The sequence below is a fragment of the Mirounga leonina genome, unplaced genomic scaffold, assembly GCF_011800145.1.
Source record: "Mirounga leonina isolate KUSES-001 unplaced genomic scaffold, KU_Mleo_1.0 Mir_454, whole genome shotgun sequence".
NCBI lineage: Eukaryota > Metazoa > Chordata > Mammalia > Carnivora > Phocidae > Mirounga > Mirounga leonina.
The window spans coordinates 18,327,792-18,344,016 of record NW_023270763.1 but is presented as its reverse complement, the minus strand read 5'-3'; the positions used below and the strand labels follow the sequence as shown (position 1 = coordinate 18,344,016).

General features: G+C 52.6%; 1 protein-coding gene across 1 annotated transcript in view; it reads right to left on the bottom strand.

The window, feature by feature from the left end:
- The window catches only part of GTF3C1 (general transcription factor IIIC subunit 1), a 70,549-nt gene that overhangs the window by 12,137 nt on the left and 42,187 nt on the right, over positions 1-16,225 (bottom strand). The window contains exons 15-28 of the mRNA XM_034989015.1: positions 15,516-15,791; positions 15,097-15,242; positions 14,366-14,463; positions 13,774-13,870; positions 13,484-13,661; positions 10,642-10,783; positions 10,213-10,348; positions 9,482-9,563; positions 9,159-9,347; positions 7,145-7,302; positions 5,145-5,287; positions 3,287-3,368; positions 2,916-3,028; positions 862-924 (exon numbers count right to left, since the gene is read on the bottom strand). Of these exons, the coding sequence (XP_034844906.1) occupies positions 862-924; positions 2,916-3,028; positions 3,287-3,368; positions 5,145-5,287; positions 7,145-7,302; positions 9,159-9,347; positions 9,482-9,563; positions 10,213-10,348; positions 10,642-10,783; positions 13,484-13,661; positions 13,774-13,870; positions 14,366-14,463; positions 15,097-15,242; positions 15,516-15,791 (1,903 nt within the window). The remainder of the gene's footprint in view (positions 1-861; positions 925-2,915; positions 3,029-3,286; positions 3,369-5,144; positions 5,288-7,144; positions 7,303-9,158; positions 9,348-9,481; positions 9,564-10,212; positions 10,349-10,641; positions 10,784-13,483; positions 13,662-13,773; positions 13,871-14,365; positions 14,464-15,096; positions 15,243-15,515; positions 15,792-16,225) is intronic.

The window sequence follows — 16,225 nt, the reverse complement described above, 5'->3', positions numbered from 1 at the left end:
AGTGGGCAGGAGGGCCCAGCACATGAGGCTGTGGGCCGTGGGCACCGCTCAGTCTGGGTGCGCGCAGTTTTTATTCAGAAAAAGTGATCCCACAAAAGTGACCCAAACGCCAAAACTATTCATAAACCAAAACAAAACAAGTGGTGGTTTTTAAGCCTTACTAACTGGTCAATTTTTACAGGGAGAAACGTTTCCACTTAGTGGGGTAAGGGGTGCCGTACCCTGGAAACGGGTTTACGTGACAACTGACAAATGCAGTTAGCGCTGAGATTTTTTCAGCCTATCTAAGAAATCAAAAATTGCATGCCCTATCTATCTACCTACCTACCTACCTATCAGATCAAGAGTTGATGCTCTACTGACTGACCCAGCCATGTGCTCTAATCTTAAACAACTTCCAATTTCTTATATTTTCCTCTAATCTTAAACAACTTTTTCCTCCAAAGAAGCTTCTCACTGAAATACAGAGCTAAAATCAAACTGAATATTGTTTTCCAACATGGAAAAAAAACAGGTTTTCTAACCAGAGCTTTGTGTGGAAAGCTCATGGGCCTGGAATTCAAATCCCTTCCTCAACCCGCCTTGAGGCTAGGCCACTGATTCATGAGGCTAGGGTCAGCAGGTTTCTCCCGGAAAGGGCTGGGTAATAAAGATTTCGGGGTCTCTGTCGTAGCCACTCAACCCTGATGCTACAGGATAGAAGCGGCAGACAGCACATGGGCCAGGCGTGGCTATGTTCTAACACAACTTTATTTTCAAAGACGGGGGGCAGGCTAGATATGACCCTGGGTGTCCCCGGTTGGGCCACCGGCAGCCCAATCGAGCGGCTGAGGGAAAGGCACTTGGTCAATCGGTGCTTACTTATTCAGTTCATCCTCTTTCCTCGTTGGATCCTTTTCATCTCCAATCGCCAAAACTCGGTATCTGCATAAGGAACGAGACATGAGTGTGTCAGTGGAACACGGCTGACCTTCACCAACCGAGCGGAGGCTTACTCAACATGCCATTTACTGGCTGAATTGTTGGAGGAAATATAAAACTCATTAATTAAAATTCAAACACGTACGTGTCAGTTACAATGAGAACATACTACGTTCTGCTCCCCAAATGAGCGTGTTGTTAAAATGAGGGTTGAGGAAATGAGGAATGTTCATTTCACTGACAATTATCAAACAACACAGGAAAGTGTTTAATGGCAGAAAGCCACTGTTAATTGTTAAGGGAAAGGGATCTAAAATCATGGGCCCGTTATGATTACAAACAAGCATAAGAAAGACGCCTGGAACAAAATACCCAAAAAAGAGAGTAGTTGTATTAGGTAGCAGGTTATTTCCCCATCTGTGTTTTTGAGCTTCAAGTAATGCTGCTTCCTTGTGTTCCTACCAAGCAAATAAATACAAGAAGAGAAGTCCAATGCGCTAGCCTTCACACTACACAGCCAGGCAAAGAAATATAAGAAATCGCAAAACTCACTTTTTAAGAAACATGGCTGTTTCTCTGTAAGACTTTTCTTTGGTTTCTATGATCCTAAAGTCAAAATTCATCCTGGCAACAGTAAATTCTTGAAATTTAGTAATAAGAAGGAGTACCTTTTCAGAAATTGGACTATTTTCAAAGTTGTTGGATCCATTTCCTTTTTTGCCTGGCCTGCCAGGATGCTCAAGATCAAATTTAGTGTTAAAACTGTTACAACTGGATGAGACTTCTTTTCTCCAAATGGTTCATGAACTCTCCTTTAAAATCATCTTTAACTGTATTCTTCTTTTTCTTTTTTAAAAGATTTTATTTATTTATTTGACAGAGAGAGACACAGCGAGAGAGGGAACACAAGCAGGGGGAGTGAGAGAGGGAGAAGCAGGCTTCCCACAGAGCAGGGAGCCTGATGCGGGGCTCGATCCCAGGACCCTGGGACCATGACCTGAGCCGAAGGCAGACGCTTAACGACCGAGCCACCCAGGCGCCCCTTAACTGTATTTTTCTATAACTAAAAGTTGCCCCCCATATATTTACTGAAAATAGGTGGGGTTATAAATTACAAATAGGTAAATGGGTCATTTGAGGCACTTTTAAAATTGAATATAAACCGTGCCATTTGGGAGTTCTGGCGAACAGTTTGCTGCAAAAAGAAACACAAAACACAGTAACAGGTGTCAACTCCGCAAAGGACTACAAATCGCTCCCTAGGCCTGGCATACGCGGGCACAACGTGAATTACTTGTTGGTTGAATCAAAGAACGAGATCTCCAAATGACGTTCAGGGAGCTAGCTACAACCGTATCATACGGTTCCCAAATAGGAAAGGATCGATGACTGTCACCTCTATAGGAAGAGATTCAGAAAAAATCCAGTGGCCAGAGGGACCGTCTCAATGAGGGTGGTTAAGAAGGAACTCACATTTGGATTAAGCAGTGGAAACAGGCCTGGTTTACAGAACTCTAGATTCTAACATTTCACGGGTTCTATGCTCAAAGCCAAGTATGTTCTCTGCAGGTGCCCACTGGTTGAGCTGGAAAGGGCTGGGACGTTGGAGTCAGACCCAATGTGGAAGTTCAGATCCTGGCCCTGTGGCTCACAAGCACCGTGGCCTTGGGTGAGCTACTTCTAGCTTGGTTTCCACATATGTCAAACGAGCAATCTTGGCAAAAGCATACTAACCACTTGCAGAGGCCTGGATTAGGTCAGCAGCAGGGCCTCCACGGCAGAAGGAACGGGGACACCCGGTGGGGTGCTACGGATGGCAGGGATCTCCCGTTTTCAAGTTGCCCATGAGAGGAGGCGAGGTGGTTGAGTCAAGGACACAGCAGGGTTAGCTGCGAGGCCATGGAAGTGCTGACCAAGGGAGAGGCCTGTGGCCAGGCATGATGTTTCCTCTTGCCCCACAAGGATCACACAGAAACTTCCCCGAAGAACCTCACCTGGCAAACAGCTCCTGGAGCGTGTCTGGGATTTCAAGGTTAGGATTCTTTAGAGCCGAACTGAACTTCTCTTTGAGCTTCTCCACAAATTCTTTAAACTCATTGGCACAAACCTTTCAACGTGGGAGAACGAGACGTTAAGCCCTTTCTCGCCCCAAAGGGAGGTTTTGCTGACACATCAAGGAAAATCTCACAACAAACTCCCAGAGCAGCGACCTCCCAGAACTGACGAGCTGATCTCCCAGATGCTCAGGAACAACGTCCGTATTTGCAAAGCCAGCAGAGGCGCTGTGGGACCCGGAGGACCAGACAGGAACCTACACCCCCCTGCCTTCAGGGCAGGCCGAGCCCAATGACCACACAGGGCCTACCTTTGGGTCTTCGTAATCACATTTTCGATTCATGAAATCTCCAACAAGTGCCTTGTCCTGGTACACCTCAGCGAGGCAAACCCTGCAGGAAGAGAGGACAAACGTGAAGTCTGGCATTGTAATAATGTCTGTGTTCAGAACCATCGGGAAAGGCTCCTGTTCTAACACATCTGGCCTTGGCTAACTACAAGGTATGATTTACTTATACATCTGCTGGGTGACTACAGCTCTTAACAAGGAAGGATTTGGGGTCAACCAACCCTGATTCAAGTCAGGCCTGCTGTTGCTCAGGCTTCACTCCTTTGGCTTCTCTGAGCTTCCATCCGCCACACGTAACCTGAGAACAGCGACTCCCACCTGCCTGCCCTCACAGGCATCTTGCCAGGACCAAACGAGATGCGCTATGTGCAAGTGTACTGTAAATTTTACACTATCCTCTAGGCCCTGGTGTTCGCTATTAGTCAAAAGCACTAACTGTCCACTGCAGACATCTTTGTCTCTCCGTGACGGAAAGAGAGCCTGACTTGCTCAAAAAGAAACAGAGGGAAAGGCAACAGGTGTTTGCAGGGCTCCCAGCAGCCGGGCACTTGCACTTTCATAAAGAGCTTGCAAGGTAGAGACCATCATTCCATTCGAGAGCTCGGTGAGGCGTAGGGGCCCCCGAGGTCACATGTCTGCCAAGGGCTGGGGCGCGTGGGCCAGGGTGGCTACGGTTGGTAGATTCGCCCTGCTCACAGGTGAGGGAGCGGCCTCCAAGTGGCTATATGCCGTGTGCTAGGTCCGGCAGCTCCAGGCCATAGCCCCCTCGTGTTCCCGTCCCCCGGCTGCGGCTGCAGGACACGAGCAAGAGCCTCAGGCAGGGGCCAGGAAGCCCAAGTCCCAGAACTCACTCCACTGCCAATGCCCTGTCACCCTGGCCAACCGGCATCCTCTCTCTGGGCCCGTTTCCACTCTGAAAGAACGGGAGTTTGGGGCAGGTGACCAGAGCCCTTTGCGAGAGAGAAGTCTAAGATTCTATGCACAGGGGCCTGTGGCTCCCCGCAGGAAGGCCCCTCGCTATGTCTAACCCACTGGCCCCTGCAGACATCTGGAGACATGTCTGACTGCCATGGCTGGGGGTGGGGACGCTACTGGCATCCAGCGCTAAACAGCCTACAACGCACAGGACAGCCCCGTCGCAAAGAATTATCTGACCCCAAATGTCAATAGTACTGAGGCTGAGAAACCCCGGCTGGAGTTTTCTCCACAATCCAGGGCTGGGCTCTTCTCCACAGCCTGGCTGATGGCAGGTGGCCCAAGGCTCAGAATCCAGCCAGAGCCAAGCTCTCCTACTGACCACCCATGGCATGAACAACTGGTTGGTGGAAGCAGTCCTTCCCAACCCCGCCATGTGTCCCCTCCTGGCCCCCCTCTCATGCTGGCGGCAACACCTGGGCCCCTCCGCACCCCACTCGGATGCTCTCTGGCCCTCTCCACTCAAGCCCGTGCCTGTGGAGGGGGTTGTCAAGGAGGCTGACAGGGCAGGCGATGGTACTGTGCCCTGGCCGGGTGAGAAAGAGGTGGGCGCAGAGGGAATATATTCAGTAAGCCACCTAGCCTAGACGGCCCGTTTCTTCCTGGGTAGCAAAGCACAACAGCACCTACTTCCCAAGGCTGGCCTAAAGTCCACATGATACTGGATGTGTGGAAGGGCCCGGAAGCAGGCCCGGCCCTTGAAAAATCACGGACCCCAACACTGGGACAGGCTGTTGGTGAGCCAGTGGACAACTCTTAAGCAAACGGGATGAGAGAAGAGTAACAAACTAGAAGCATGGGAGCAACCTTGGCCTGAAGTTATGAAAGTTCAAACGAGGCTTACTTATAGTTCAGATAGGCTTGTGGGTTTTTGACTATGTAGCGAGCTCTTCGTCCAACTGAGTGAGATGTTTTATCCAGAGACTCTTCAAAGGTAGCGTGCAAAATGTCCCGCACAACCTGCCAGGGGACGAAGGGGCCCTTCACCTGGAGCGAACACAAGCCGAGATGGAACGTCAGTATCCTCAGAGCCCACGTTCCAGGTTCTTAACGTAAAGGAGGGGGGAGGGTATGTTCTGTGGCGCCTCCTTCTGCAGCAGATACCCCAAACTATGAGATTTACGGAGCACCGACTACGTGCCTGGCACCAGTGAGGTGTTGGGCGAAGAATAAGCCCAAGTCCTCAATGTTCATTGGGAGAGAGTGTCTTCTGGCAAGTAACAGGTGCTCAGAGGGTGTCGGGTAATACTGTCTGGAGGAGCAATATGTTAGGGAGCGTTAGGAGTATATCACTGTATTTAGACGGTTCTAAAGGTTTAAATTCATGTTATGTGTGCTCAGAAACATTCTGCACATCAGCAGAAACAGAAGCACTGAAGGAGTTTCATCAGAGACTCAGGAGAACGTCTCAGCCAAAACATGCAGGAAGGCAGAGCCCAGACAGGGAAGGGGGCTTGCCGACAAGGTTATTTTCCGACAGCCCCCAGAATGAGGAGGCCCAAGAATCTGGTGTCAATTCAAGCAGGGGAGTGGAGGCTCTGCTGGCCCCTCCAGCTGCATGGAGGGTGGGTGGCGGGAGGCACCTCCCTCCTGTCAGTGTTGCGATGGAAAGCCATTGCAGAGGCAAAGGACAGATATTAGGGACAGCGACACGTCACCTCCAGCTTGTTTCTGGGAGAAGGGATTGGGCTGGTATTTAGGAGGGAATGGGGGGGGGGTGTTAAAGAACATCTGGGAAAAGTGGTCAAGAAAAGGAATCCAATGAGCCTGCAGGCAGAGGGCACCCAGGGCTGCACCTCTCGGCCGGCGTGCCTGAGGACAGGGTACACAAACCGGGCTCGGAGGGAGCTGCCATTCCCACGCTACCCGGCGGCATTACAACCTAGAAGGGGCCCTGCACTAGAAGGTGGCAGAGCCCATTCTCCGGTGGCTTTGGTGAACCAGTTCGATTGGACATTTGCCTACCTCGATGCTCCCTATGCCTTGCTGCAAACTCAGAAGATCCCAACAGCACAAAGTGGCGGGAACAGACAGCGTAGGAGTCAGTGAGGCTGCTGTGGGGAACAGGGTGAGGAGCTGAACTCCAGCTCGGGCCTCGGGACCTTCTTGGAGGTGGTGACATCAGAGGAAAGAGGAAGAATCTGCTACCCGGGAAGCGAGTTCCTCCCCAGCTGCCGGGGTTCAGGGACACGGCCCAGGAGGACACGTGAGTGTGGGGGATGGTGGCACGGAAGGCGTGGAGCCAGGCCGAGGCCGCCATCACCATTCCACACTGACTCAGTACCCAGCGGCTGAGCAAGCACCGTGCAGCAGGCACCATGCTGGGGGCTGTAGCTACGGAAACAAACGAGAGTCTCCCTGCCTCGTGAGGCGCAGCCACGCCAATGGGCCAAGAAGGACCAGCAGCAAAAGCAGCATGGAAAGTCTATGTCCAAGGGGCACAGCAAGAACACGGTCATTACTTCCAATTGGCAGGGTCACTGAAGCCTTTCCAGAAATGATAAGCGGTTAGGAGCGATAGAGAGGGGAGTTTTCCAGGCAGATGAGGGTGCAAAAAGGGGAGCAGAAAGTGTCAGACCCCTGGTGAAGAGGGAAAGAACAACCCTGGGCCGCCTAGCCTGCAGGTAGGCAAAGATTTGTGTGTGTTACCCCAAGACTGGAAAGAAATGTGCAGAAATGGGAGCATTCATTTGTAGAATTCTGGGCAATGTTCTTCCTGGTGGCCAAGCAAAACAGACGAGAGGAGTGCCCCAGGGGCCACACGGGGAAAGGGCTCCCCACAGGAGGGGAAGCCACGCCACAGGCTGTAGGCCGGGAAGGAGCAGGGCCCGGGGGGCTGAATACCTTGGTGTTGAGGACATTGCTGGCAATCCGGCAGAGCATGAGCAACCCGTCCTCCTGCATGGACCAGGTGACACGCAGCCGGGTCATCCTCTGCAGGGCGCTCTGGTCGGCCTCATCGTGGTAACGCAGGCTCCTGCTTTTCTCTTGGGGGGACTCTTCTGAGAATATCAGGGGGAGAAGAGAGGGAGCCTCTAACAACTGGTTTGGAGCTGACACTCTGGAGAGGGAAGGGTCCCTACTCAACTAGTGAGATCTGACCAAGGGTAAGGGTTATCAGAATCACGCTGTGTCGGAAGCCAGATAAACTCACCACAAAAGACTCAGGCCTCGATACATATATATATATAGACAGATACATTTATCTATATCTATATATATATAGATAGTTTTTTTTTTCTTTCTTTTTAGCCCTCTTATCATTTCTCTTTGGTCAGATTTCATGGTGACAGGCTGGGCGGCCTGAATGCAGCCTCCTGTTATCTGCCAATCTCCCATTCTTCCCACTGTGGTGCTAGGTAGGGCCCCCACCATGCTCCTGTGTGGTGACCTCAGAGATGTTGTGTGAACTCTGGGGCACCGTGGGGACAAGGTGCATCCTACACAGCTGCCTTGAGGACTGAGCCAGACTGGGTATAAAACACCCAGTGCGGTTGCCAACGTTATGGGAATACTGACTGTGTGCCAAGCACCGGTTTAAGCTTTTTATGTATAACAATGCATAATTAAACTACTACTTTGCAGGGCGCCTGGGTGGCCCAGTCGGCTGAGCATCTGACTCTTGGTTTTGGCTCAGGTCATGATCTCAGGGTTGTGGGATCAAGCCCCTCCCTGGGCTCGAAGTTTGGCGTGGACTCTGCTTGGGATTCTCTCCCTTTCCTCTCCCTCTGCCCCTCTCCCCTCCTCGAATGTGCTCTCTTGCTCGCTCTCTAAAATGAATAGAATCTTTAAAAAAAAAAAAATTCTCCTTTGCACCAGCCCTAAAAGGAGGCAGTTATAACCCCATTTTGTAGTTGAGGAACCTGAAACATGGTGAGATACAGCGATTTGCCCCAAGTCACACAGCCTAGTCAGGAGCCAGGATCTGAACCATAAGCTCTTACCCACTAGGTTATTTTCAACATCTCCTCCCCATGGCAGTTTCACAAGGTAAACACCATATGCTACTGCCAATTCCAAGAGACTGTTTGTTTAGGAAGTTTTTCCAAATTAAGGCAGAAGAAAAGTAGGGCGAGAACATTTGGGATTCCAAGGGACACCACCACCGTATTTTGCCTTGTGATGAATTCAGGTCTTTGTGAGCCAAACTGATCTCACGCATATCTGGATAGGCTGCGCTAAGGGGGCCTTTCCAACGGACACAAGGCGACTTGTTATGAACGCCAGCCAAAGAAACCACTGAAAACAGGTTCCCGTTTAAACATTCTGTTCTTGTCTGAAAGCGCTATAGCTATCAGATCGTTGTTACAACACACAGACCACTTCGAGGATGTAAAGGTGGTCGAAGAAGCACACCGGTCTCCTCACTGTCCAAGATTCCAAAACACGCCCCAGGGGTTCCTGAGATTGGCAGAGATTCTGCAGGCCTGACCGACTCCCACCTTTCCTCTAATTTACAAACACAACAGGACTTTGGACTTTGGCCTGATTAACATGATGCAGATATTAAAAGCCAAACCAAAAGAATAATAGGATTTGGGCTGTGATGAGGATTTCTGCTAAAGACTTTTCAGTCTTCTCAGTTGAGATGAAGTTAGAAAATTGAAGCAAGGGAGCTTACTGAGAAGGTGCTCTACAACACAAAGACAGGGAAAACACATCAGGAGCCTGCGGATCTGTCTGCCAGCTCGACGTGGGGAATAAATCGGCAACCACGCAGTTAGCCCCCCAGACGGTGGGCAAACAGAACCCCGAGTCTGAGGGCAAAGCTCACCCCAGCCGCAGAGACACGACTGCCTCTCTCTGGGCCGGAATGTACAAAGACAAGGCCCACAGATACAAGCAATCATCATGAAACCTTTTTTCTTTCTCTTGATCTTCTTTCCAGGGTCTCTCTTCAGCCGTTTCCGCTTCTGGCTCCTTCCACCCCTCACTCTCCGGTTCCTGTCCAGCATGGGCTCTCGGTCAATCTCGAACTGCTCTTCCCGGTCAGCGCACAGTTCAGCTCCCACTCTGGCTTCCCCCCAGATATTCAACCTGCCACTGCCTAGAAATAAGCACAGGAGGTGAGCATCTCAGGATGTGCCCCGTGAGGGCCAGAAGACGAATGGAATGTGCCGTAGCCACGTGGCCTGAGCTGGCCCCACGTCTGTTTCCGGGGTGAACTCCCCGCACACGTACCTCCGGCACCGAGTGGCAATGGGCGCTTGGATAGAAACGTCTGGAGCCTCACCATGAGCCCGTTTTCAGAAGCAGTGTTCTCCTAAAAGGCAAGTGCATCACTGGAATCAAGCGGGGGCTTCCCTGAACCCCCAGGGGCCCAGAGCATCAAATGCACAGAGGTGTTCAGGTTTCTGCCGAGAGGCCGGGGGCAGGTGGGCTGCTCTAGGGGCTGGGCTGCTCTAGGGGCTGGGCTGCTTCTGTGCACTTCCTCATGTCTGACCTCTGTCTCACAGACTTTCTGTTCCTTCTTTCTTTTTTTTCAAAGACTTTATTTATTTGAAAGAGAGAGAATGAGAGAGAGAGCGCACATAAGAGGGGGAGCACAGAGAGGGGGGAGGGTCAGAGGGAGAAGCAGACTCCCTGCTGAGCAGGGAGCCCGACCCAGGACTTGATCCCGGGACTCCAGGATCATGACCTGGGCTGAAGGCAGTCGTTTAACCAACTGAGCCACCCAGGCGCCCCTGTTCCTTCTTTAAGAAGGAATAACTGTCCACATCACAGAATCGGTTAGAACCCACTGAAAAAACATAGGCTAGGCCAGACTGATATACCTACCATATATACGGAAATAAATACTCGAGCCTCTGGTCAACTTTGTTTTACCAGTTCAGAAACGGGGGCAAGGGGGATGGGTAGCTCAGGCAGCTCCCGGCCAGGGGTGGGGGGGGGCCTGCCCCCCAGAAGCCCACCTTCTTGGCCTTGCTGATGATGTAGCTGGTCCAGATCCAGTTGCGCTTTAGGTGCCCGTAGAAACTGGAATCGAGCCCAGCGGCTCCCAGCCCATCCCCGGGGATCGAGCCTTCATCCACAACCTCACGGCTGCCCCTGAGAGGCGGGAAGTAAACAGACAGAGAGCCCCTCTTGGGAACTGAAGAGAGAGCCTGTGCCATGGCTGAGGGTCTTTTTTCTAACTTTTACCTTTTTTGGTAATACCTGACAGAAGCAAAGCACTTGTCAAATACCCCGGATATTTATGTAAAATTCCCAATTTTTAAATTTTGGCAACCGATTTTTTTTTTTGAACAATATAGCCCACGGCCACCCAGAGCCTGGGGCGCTCCCGGCCCTACATGCGGGGCCGGACACGGGGGGCCGGTGTGTGTGGGGCGGGGACGCACATGTTGTACTCCATCATGGCGCACTTGCGCTCCAGGTTGTGCTTGTCGATGGCGCTCTCCTGCTCCTTCTGCAGACTGCCCTCCTCCTCGAGGCCCTGATCCTGGGCGCTGCTCCTCCTGACCCGCGGGTAGCGCACCACACCTAGGGAACGAAACACGAGCTTCCCTGAGGATGGTGTGCTCCCGTAGCTCGGGGCGGCCAGGGCGCACGGCTGGGGCGAGAGAGAGATTCCCTTCCCGCGTCTGCTCCCGACCCGCGCAGGGGCTCTGAGACTGCGAGAACCTCTTCGTACAAATGCCTCATCATCGATGTCAGAGCGTTCAACACTGGTGGGTGAACCGAGTGAAGGATTTGTACCCTGGCTGACCTCCGCTAAGCAGGGAAGGCAAGCCGGCAACAGAAGAACCCAACGGGGGTGGGAATCGGGAGCAGAGGGGTCCCAGGCTTCCCTCCTCGGGGGAAGCATGTGGAGCTCCCGGGCGCTAGCCCAGAGGGAGCAGTGGCTGAGGGGTCGGGATCAGCAGGGATCTGGACAGACAGCTCAGGGCGACGTCAGCTTCCCTGGGCCCAGTGGGCAGCGGGAGGCAGCCAGATGTTTCCTGCATGCCCAAGATGTGCATTAACATAGCTGAGCAATCACGTGCTGTTAATCCACAATAAAGAAAACCGCGTTTCTTCCAAGAAAATATAAACTACTACACTAAATTGTTGCTTGAGTCAGGCAAAGGAAGGTTATGGTGATTTGCAGGGTACCAACGACAGTCTTCTAACACACTCGATGGCAGACCTGGGTCTGGGTGGGGGCCAAGGGGCAGTGGCGAGAGCCCATGCTCCACACCTCTCAGCAGGCGTTTATGTAAGACACTGCGTTCCAGCTTGGCTTCAGCCCATAAGGTGGTGGTGCTGCTGTTCCCAGCTCAGAAATGGAGAGGCAAAACTCAGAGAGGGCTTCAGGGAGGCCCAAGGTCATGCATTTGAATGGCCAGTTGAACCTAGGAGGACTTAAGGCCATGCTGTGTGTTCAAAATGCAGATGTAGGTCATCCCCACGCCTGCTGAATCCAAAGCTCTGGACAGGGCCCAGGAATCCTCATTTCAGCACGCTCCCCAGGTGCTTCCGGTACACCCGTGCTCAGCACACCCCTGCTCTAAAGGATGCTCACGTCCTATTATATGGTGCTTTTCCCTCAGTCCTCGGGCCAGAACCTCCTCGAATGTTCGGTGAACAAAGGGACAATCGATGCCTGATTAATGGACTCTAAGCCTCCCCACTGTCCGCTCATGAACACTAAAAGGGATGGAAACTCACCAATTGTCAAGCCTCAACAACTCTGGTGCAGATAACATACTGGTTCACAAATTTTCATCTGGGTATAAAATGCAGGGGAATTAGGGCACTCTAAAAATCTGAAATGGTAAAAGCCTAGCTCACTGAATGCCAGAGAACTCCATGAAACACACAGTTCTAAATGGGTCCTCTCTGGACCCATTACATTAAAGGTTCTAAATATAGGAGCTCATTACCCTGCCGGCACTAAACAATTCTACCAAATAAACGTGGGACTCCTGCTTTGCAAAAAGCAAAGTGTACTACTGATCTTCTGGCTCTGTGACAGGAGGAAGGGACCAGGGCTCCTTCCCAGGTGTGGACTGGACGTGACATCCCTTCCTCCTCCAAGTGGCAAGAAGACACCAGGTGGAATCTGGCTTAGAGGACAGAGCGCTGATCTATGGCCTCCATAAACCCTCCATCTAGTCAATCAACATTTATGGGATGCCGACTGTGTACCAGGTACTTTAAGACACCAGGGGATGGAAGCCAAATTTCCTGGGCCTGAGGAATCCCCAGAAGGAAATCAGAAAACAGTATAAAGGTGCTGGAAAGGCTTCCTTGAAGAGGCGATGCTTGGCACAGGCGTGGCCACTGCCAGGCGGACACAGGTCAGGGGACATTCCAGGGACAGGAAGAAGATGCAAGCGAAGGCCTTATCCCCGAACCCAGCTCAACCGACCTGCTGGCCAAATCTGCTCAGGTCTTCCACCAAAATATCTCCCCCGCCGCCCCCCACCAAAACCTCCCAACAAACAAAAACAAAAACACCCCACAAAATACCTCCCAGGCTGCCCCCCTCCTTCACGGTCACCAGCGGACAGCTCTGTCTTAGACAAGCGTCACAGCCCTGCTTCTGCTCTTGGCCCCTCAGTCCGTTCCCCACCCAGCAGGCAGGGCGCACTTTTCCCTGATCTCCGGATACGGCCTGTACCAAGTCCTGCAAGCCCCCAGCACTCGGACGACCCCCCCACTGCTTCTCCACTGGCAGCTGCCCTCCCCCACCAGCCCCTTCTGTTTCTTTAACACTGGCCATGCCCATGCCTGTGGGGCTCTCGCCCAGCTCTGGGCTTGGCTGGCTCCGCTCAGTGCCCCCGCTTCAGAAAGGCTGCTCCCGACCACCCCAGCTGCCTGCCCTCCACGCACGCCCCTGCACACTTCCTCCGTGGCACGGGGCCCACTCGGGATCTGGAGTGAAGGCAGACACGGCTATGTCCTCGCTCACGGGCAGACCCAAGAGCTGACAGACACAAGGTGTTCAGCAAATACCTCCTGAATGCATGACTGAATAAGGACCAAGCAGAGTGGCCTGGATGAAATGGGTGTAAGGTGTCTGGGAGCCCCCCATTCCGAGCCCACCGCCCCCCTTTCTAAGGGAGCCCCAAGGACACTCTAGGTCTAGGGGGAGCAGTCTGAAAGCCAGCAGCCACTTCTAGTGTCTTCTTGCCCAAAACCCCGGTGATGGCACAGAAAGCAGGTGGAGCGGTGGGGTCCCGCCAAGACAGACGGTACCTAAGGGGGTGTTGAGACAGACGCACTGCAGATCAAACCAGTAGTTCTCCACATCCTGCATGGAGTTCAGGACGTACAGGCGCCTTTCGAAGGGCCGGCTGCTGTGGGCCAGGTTGTAATGTGGGTCACAGATGGTGGTGTCGACGATGACCGCGTTCTTCTTCAAGAAGATGAAGACCTAGAGACACGCGGACAGGGCGAAGAATGAACCTCAGAACCACGGTCAGGTCAGCTGTCTGGAAACTGCTCAGCCACCAGGACCCCGTTCATTCAGGCGTAAGAGACGTCACCTGATCTTTATCCTGGAACTTTTCCGTGGGGCCAAACTGCAGCAGCCCCATGTGGCACAGCCTCTGAAGGTTCTCTACCACAGAAAAAATGTACCGTCTGGAAAACAGAGGGGAGTAGGGGTTCCAATCACACAACCAGCTGTGGTCAGAGGGTTTGCACCTGGGCTGAGGGGCGTGACTCGCTCGTGGCTCCCCCTTCTACCTCGTGGGTCCTGGAGGGCTGGCCTCGGGCCGGCCCTGGGTGGAGATCCAGATTCTGCCCCCTCCCAACACCGAGCCAGGGCAATGGAGCAGCGATCCTACATGAGGGACTGATTTAGAAAGTACAAGCAGCAAAAGGGGAAACCCATCCCGATACTTTAGGTTCTTTTAACCTTGGAATTCGGTAATAAAATCTACCCGCCTGCACCTCTCATTTGCCCATGTTTTATCCACAAGGCTCACAGGACCACTGAATTAACGAAAACCTCAGGTCTTCGCAACCTGGAAGGCAGAACCCTTTCCTCTTCCTGGTGAACGATCATTCAGAGCCCTAACTTCAGGGAGCCTGCCAGGACCCTCGGCCAGTCTGTGTCCATTCCAGGGACCTCACCTCTTGTACAGAAGCTGCTGCCGGACGGGCCTGGGCAGAAAGCGGATCAGTGTGTGCTTCTTCAGAGGGTCGTTCAGAAACTCCTCAAGGTCATCTACCTAAGAGATCATTTTCAGGATCAGCTCACCCTCAAGGCCAGGGTCTATTGCAAGAATCATGAAACACAAGCACCACTCCTTTCTGGACAGTGGTCTCTCTGAACCCATTTTCTGTATTTACCAAATTTCTAAAAATATACTTTATTGTTATAATTATTTGTGTCTTTCAATCTATCTGACTGATCTAACATAAGAACAAGTCTTTGAAGTATTTCCCTTGACCCACCAGGCAACCATCCACCCATCCAATCATTTATCCATCTCTATCCATCCATCCAGTCTATCCTCCCTCCCTCCCTATCTATCTATCCATCCATTCTTCCTTCCATCCACCCATCCAATCTATCCATCCATCCATCCCACCATCCTTCTTTTTCCTTCCTTCCTTCCATCCTTCCACCCACCCATCTACCCATTTATCCAATCTATCTATCCTTCCATCTTTCCCTCCCTCCCTCCCACCTTCCTTCCTTCCATCCATCCATCCACCCACCCACCCACCCTTCCATCCATCCATCCATGCATCCAGACAACTGCAAGTCTGAAGTATTTTCCCTTGACTGGGTGAATGTAGGTTCTCTGGCCTAGAGCTGAGGGACCAGCCCCCACAACAGCCCCGGGAGTCATCAGTACCTTGTAACTGACTTGCACAATCTGAATAAAGATGGAGAGGGGCAGGCAGAGGAGAATGTCACTGACAAGAGCCCAGCCGAAGCCAAAGTCCTTGTGGACTGGGATGGGAGGGACGTAGCGTTTCCATGAGGCTTCATCCACATATACTAGGAGAGAATCAAAGTCAGTGCTATAGGCAGGGCCCCAGTCACGATGGCGCTGTGACATCACCCCAGCAGGTCCTGACTCCCTCTCACCACAAACTCGGGCAAAACCCTACTTGTCAGGCAGGAGGCCCACGGGTCCAGGAAGTCTGGATTATGACTTTATTTTGATCAGGGCACCATGGGGATGCAGCCGGTTCAGAGGATGAGGAGGAAGAAGCACTATGACTCCCCCTTGGACGCTGCTATGGCGTGCCTGCCTCGGGAACACCTCACCTTCCTCCGTGGGGAGCTCCACTTCAGTCTCCAGGGGGGTTCCATCTTGGTGGTCCTTGGGTGGGGCAGAGGAGGCCTCTAGGTCACTTCTGGAGGAGGATGCGACTCTCATCCTGCCCAGGTTCTGCTTTCCCGTTCTTCTTGTACTGCCGAGGCCCGGCTTGTCCCCCATGTGGCCGGTAGGGTGCCCATAGATTAGGTACCACAGAAACATGTGTATTGCCCGCAGGCGAGGCATTTTGGGCAGAAACCCTAGAGAGCGGCCAAGTCCTGGAACTGAGGCGAGAGAGCAGGGAGGACAGTGCTTGAGAACTCCCAGATTCACTTCAGATCAATTCGCCTAAGAACCACTGAGTCCCACGTGCCAGGGAGACAGCAAATGTTCTCTCACGGAACTTACTTTCCAGGGCAAAGGGCACAAATAACGAGACACCTAGAATCATGTATCAGAAAACAAAGCGAGGAAGGGGGAAGAAGGCTGTAACTCCACCTAGAGGACGAGTGAGGTCTTCAAGGGGGGGGGTGGCACGCAGGTTACCTGCGGACATGCACCCTGGGACAAACGCAAAGTGCCGGAGATGCACGGGCGCCCGGTACATTCAGTGGAGGGCCAGGCCGCAGTGATGGGGTGCAGCAAGGGAGGAGAAGGGTGCCCCTGGAGAGAGCCTGCCAGACCTCCACACGGGGCCCCCCAGCTTGATGGGGCTATG